Below are 6,000 nucleotides of genomic sequence, written 5' to 3' on the forward strand. Positions count from 1 at the left end.
TTGTATACCACTGCCGATCTAATTTCTACGTTTTCGCTAAGAATAACGTAAATTCGGTAGCTAGAGCTACTCACTTTTTGTACACAACGGCTAACTGAATTTGTACGTTTATCGCTATAATACATGAATTCAGTGATTCGATCTACACACTTGCTACACACACTGAAAAATTCGGTAGGCTGAACTGCACACATTTGTATACCACTGCCAATGTAATTTATACGATTTCGCTACCATAACCGTCAATTCGGTACATAGAACTACACACTTTTTGTGTACGGTGGCTGACTTTATATATTTATCGCTATAACACCATAAATTTGGTAAGTCGATCCATAAAGGTTATGCAAACAACGGTTCTCAATCATTTTCTACATTTTCTTATGTAAAGATAACAGCAAGTTGATTAGTTAAATTTGTTTTTTTCTCCCACTTGAGTTTCAATGTTAAAAAATCAGGCAAAATGAATACTTTTTATTTAATAACAATAGAAACTATTTGAAGAATAATAATAGCCAATTATGGACACAAGACACTGTTTGATTAGAAAACTATACTCTAACTATAACCATTAAACTCAATGATATAACAAAATAATTAAGCATATTAACTAATTGTGCTTATAATAATATATGAAAAAAGTTAATTTTTTATTTTGAAATGATATATAAATTAGTACACACATTTGTATACCACTGCCAATCTAATTTATACGATTTCGATACGATAACCATAAATTCGGTAGATAGAGCTACACACTTTTTGTACACGACGGCTGACCGAATTTGTACGTTTATCGCTATATTAACATGAATTCGGTGAGTCGATCTACACACATTATGCATACGACGGTTAAGTAATTCCTTGGTATATATAAGGTCGATTCAGTAGTCAATCATTCAGTATAACTACAAATTACAAACAGTGCTAATTCGTTGCTTGTACATTTTTTAACGCAATTTCGCAATCATGTACCGATTAATTTTTGTGTTTCTCGCTGTAACCAGCGTTCGGTCCGCAATCATAACCGTGAACGTGGATACGCAATCCGGCGACACTCGGGCTGTAAGTTTAAATTCTAATGCAAACAATAATATATTGGATGCAGAAAAACAAAAAGTGACATTTACGGTACAGTACAACTACAACGACAGTTATTTGGAAGTAAAAGACTCAATATTAGACTATGGAAAATGGGCCGATAGAGATTGTAATGAGATAACATCTCCAAATGGATTGAAAATCTCAAAAGATAATCCGCTGACCATTCGGGCGTGCGGCCGTGCTAATTCACCGACTGGTGTGGATGGTTATATATACCTGAGGAAGCAAGGCGAGACGGAAAATGATTACAAGGTGAAGTTTATCGTGCCGTGGATTGGTTCAGACACGTTTCTTGTGGAATCCGTTAAAGACGATCAGGTTGTATCTTGTGTGATACCCTCTGCAACAGGGGTCAGGTCGATTAAAGAAACTGTTCGCTGTAAACAAGTTATATAATGCGCAACATTACCGTAATCGCATTGTATTAGTGTAGCCTTAGTGAATACTTTGTGTAATAATAATTGTATATTTAGTTGATAGTGTAATCCAATCGTAGTATTGTAATAAAAATTATAATTTGAGAGCAAAATTGGTTTTTTTGTTATACATTTTATACTCAAAATACCTTTTTTTATATGCAAATTAGTTATATTGGAAATGTTAAACTGGATATATTCTGTTAACATTTAGTATTTTAAAAATACGAATGTTAAAAATAAGTAATTGTTCTCCACGGTTCAAAAGTTATAACTATTTAAAAAGTTTAAATTAGTGCAATACTACAACAAATAGTTTTGAATTTTGGTTGTCTCGTAAAAAGTGTAATATGTTAACTAAACAAATGTACTACAAAATTGATTTAACTGCCTAAAATTTTCATTTGGGAATTTGTTTGAAAAATAATAGGTTATTGTATTATTTTCTGTTATACAACATACCTACTCAGTAAAAATGGGTATGCAGTAATCCGGATTTTTACAAAAAATATGCTATTTATGTCACTTAAACAATAAAAAGCTGTGTACCTCATTAAAATATTTTTGATGAAATTTAAAAAAAAAACATGATTTCGGATTTGTAGCAATTTATATTTAAAACTAAGCATGTTTTAAAAAAATGTTTTATCATAACATTTTACTTAGATACACGGCTTTATATTTTAATAAAAATATTTTAAAGAATTTTACGTGAATTAAATAGCGTTTTTTTTCAATTTTGTCATTTTTATTTACAATAATTCCTATAGACCTGTGACCTCTCTGTCCCCTTGTTGCTTTGATTCCATAATGCCTAAACTCTACTGTACTAGTCATCTCGGATAAAATCACTGAAAACGGTGATTACGAATTTAATATCAGTTCTCAATTTTAATCGGCCAAAAAAAACTTAAATTAAAACCCAAAAATGGTACTTGAGTATCAAAACTTTATAGTATCATTCTGCTTAGATCTACAAAAAAATGTTTTAATAACTTGATAACATTTTTTTTAAGATTTTAGGTGTCTTTGTTAAAATATACGCAATCTGCCAAAACACAGTTTTCCGGCAATTAAAAAAAGCTGTGGTACCGAATTTTTCCCCGTTTAATATGTTATGGATACATATGACATCTAACTCCTGACAATTTTTTTTTAAAGGTCTTAAAATTACGGCTAAAAAATAAAAAATAAAAAATAAAAACTTGTACCCCACTAGAGGGGAGGGGGTGGTATATTGGTATAATTTAAATTTGATACAACTGACGTGTGAGGGCAAACGAAATAATATTTCTGATAAATTTCAACTAGATGGAACACATTTTCTCGAAATTATAGCCAGTAAAATTCTTATTTAAAAACTGGTATAGTGTTTTTCAAATTTTGACTGTAAAGAATAGTATACCTTTTCAACTATTACCCCCCTAAGGTACCAACTATGTGAAATTTGTGATTTGAAAAGTTGCTACTCGAAAGAATTGGTCCAGTAATTAAAAAGTTACAGTGTATACAGTTAAAAAAAAGCCCACACCAGAGTAAAACCAATACCTTCGCCGCCTGCATCGATGCTTAAACGATGTTAGCCGATTGTAAAACCACAACTTCATTACTTGTACTAAAAGATAAAAAGATAAAAGATTTTATGTCCATATAAATTCGATAGCTAGAGCTACACACTTATTGTGTACAGCGGCTGACTGAATTTGTACGTTTATCGCTAAAATACATGAATTCAGTGATTCGATCTACACACTTGCTACACACACTGAAAAATTCGGTAGGCTGAACTGCACACATTTGGATACCACTGCCAATCTAATTTATACGATTTCGCTACCATAACCGTCAATTCGGTACATAGAGCTACACACTTTTTGTGTACGGCGGCTGACTTTATATATTTATCGCTATAATACCATAAATTTAGTAAGTCGATCCATAAAGTTATGAACAACGGTTCTCAATCATTTTCTACATTTTCTTATGTAAAGATAACAGCAAGTTGATAGTTAAATTTTTTTCTCCCACTTGAGTTTCAATGTTAAAAAATCAGGCAAAATGAATACTTTTATTTAATACAGTAGAAACTATTTGAAGAATAATATAGCCAATTATGGACACAAGACACTGTTTGATTAGAAAACTATACTCTAACTATAACCATTAACTCAATGATATAACAAAATAATTAAGCATATTAACTAATTGTGCTTACAATAATATATGAACAAAGTTAATTTTTTTATTTTGAAATGATATATAAATTAGTAGTATTATCTATATTATTTATTAGAATTTCTGTTTTTGCTATTAAGTAGAAAACATCCAATGTTCAAACGGCACACTTTGTGTACCACGGCCAGTCTAATTTCTACGTTTTCGCAAAGAATAACATAAATTCAGTAGTTAGAGCTACACACTTTTTGTGTACTACGGCTGACGGAATTTGTACGTTTATCGCTAAAATAACATGAATTCAGTGAGTCGATCTACATAATTTATACATAAGACGGTCGAGAATTTCCTTCATTTTTTAATGTGAAAATAATGCTATAATACATGAATTTAGTGATTCAATCTACACACGCTGAAGAATTCGGTAGGCTGAACTGCACACATTTGTATACCACTGCCAATCTAATTTATACGATTTCGCAAAGAATACCGTAAATTTAGTAGAGCTACACACTTTTTGTGTACGACGGCTGACCGACTTTATATATTTATCGCTATAATACCATGCATTTGGTAAGTCGATTTATACATATTATGCATACGACGGTCGAATCACTTTCCAAATGTTCTTATATAAAAAAAAAAAAAAGTTAATTAGTCAAACATTTTTTTTTTCTGCCAATTTAGTTTCAATGTTGAAAAATCAGGCAAAATTGATACTTTTTTGTAATATCAGTAGAAACTATTTGAAGAATAATGATAGCCGTATTATGGTCACAAAGACAATTTTTGATTAGAAAATTATACCTTAACTATAACTAGAACACAAAATAATTAAGTATAATTATTAATCGTGCTCATAATGATATAAAAAAAGGTAATTTTTTATTTATACAATAATAAGCTGAATATTAATGCAATGAAGTTGCTATAATTTTTTTAATATTATTAATATCCTAATAGTAATGATGTACAACTATGGCCGATCTAATTTTTACGTTTTACTAAAAATAACGTAAATTCAGTAGCTAGAGCTACACACTTTTTGTACACGACGGCTAACAGAATTTGTACATTTATCGTTTATATTAACATGAATTCGGTGAGTCAATCTAGGTCAATCTGGTTGAGAATTTTCTTCATTTTTCAAAATAAAAATCACAATAAGTAGGTCACACATACTATCATTCTTTTTACTTTTTGCCCTCTTGTGTCTGAAGTTCAGAATTATTGTACAAAATGTAAAATCGATTATTGCGAAACTGGCAATTCCTTGGTATATATACGGTCAATCCAGTAGTCAAACATTCAGTACAACTACAAATTACACACAGTACTGACTCGTTGCTTTTACATTTTATAACGCAATTTCGCAATCATGTACCGATTAATTTTTGTGTTTCTCGCTGTATCAAGCGTTCGGTCCGCAATCATAACCTTGAGCGTAAATACGCAATCCGGCGACAATCCGAATGTAATTTCTAATTCCGATCCAAATAATGTTATAATGTATGCAGAAGCCCAAAAAGCGGCATTTACGATTAAGTACAACTACGCCGACAGTCATTTGGAAGTACGTGACTCGTTTTTAAGCTTTGGAAAATGGACCGATGGTAAATGTAATGAGTTAACGTCTCCAAATGGTTCGAAAATCTCAAAAGATAATCCGCTGACCGTTCGAGCGTGCGGCCGTGAACATTCGCCGTCGGGTGTCACTGGTTATTTATTCCTGAGGAAGCAAGGCGAGACGGAGAATGATTACAAGTTGACGTTTGATGTGCCGTGGGGAGCAGGTGCTAACAAGTTTGTGTTGACCGCCCTTAAAGATGAACCGACTGTATCTTGTGAGCTAGCCCCTGATAGTGGGTCAAGTATGGTTAATAAATCTATTCGCTGTTTTAGAGTTCTATAATGTGCGACATTACTGTAACCGCACTGTATTGGTGTAGTCTTGGTGAATACTTTGTGTAATAAAAATTGTATTTTTTGGCAATAATGTATTCTTAAGTGAACACTCTTTGTAATAAAAATTGTATATTTGGATATTAGTGTAGTCTTATCGTGCTGTAATAAAAATTATAATTTCAGAGCAAAATATAGATTGTTTTTTTTATTAACATTTCCATTAAATAAAATGTACTGCCTTAATTGTCGTTTGAAAATTTGTATGAAAAATCACTTATTGTATTATTTTCTGTTATACAACATACACACTAAAGATGGGTATCCAGCGATCTGGGTTTTAACAAAAAAGTGCTATTTATGCCACCTAAACATATTATTAGGTACAATGAATAGCCATGTA

General features: G+C 31.4%; 1 protein-coding gene across 1 annotated transcript; it reads left to right on the forward strand.

Annotated features, from left to right (window-relative positions):
- Window positions 1–5,202: 5,202 nt before the first annotated feature.
- On the forward strand, window positions 5,203–5,566 carry LOC126835095 (uncharacterized; the record flags this gene model as incomplete). Its single annotated transcript, XM_050567395.1, has 1 exon — window positions 5,203–5,566. A coding segment is annotated over exon 1 (364 nt), but the record flags the coding sequence as incomplete, so codon positions are not given.
- Between the last annotated feature and the right edge of the window lie 434 nt (window positions 5,567–6,000).

Source organism: Adelges cooleyi, unplaced genomic scaffold (assembly GCF_023614345.1).
Source record: "Adelges cooleyi isolate 19-005CV unplaced genomic scaffold, UGA_ACOO_1.1 ACOO_flye_CR_arks_rails_tigmint_CR_PRNA_216, whole genome shotgun sequence".
Lineage (NCBI taxonomy): Eukaryota > Metazoa > Arthropoda > Insecta > Hemiptera > Adelgidae > Adelges > Adelges cooleyi.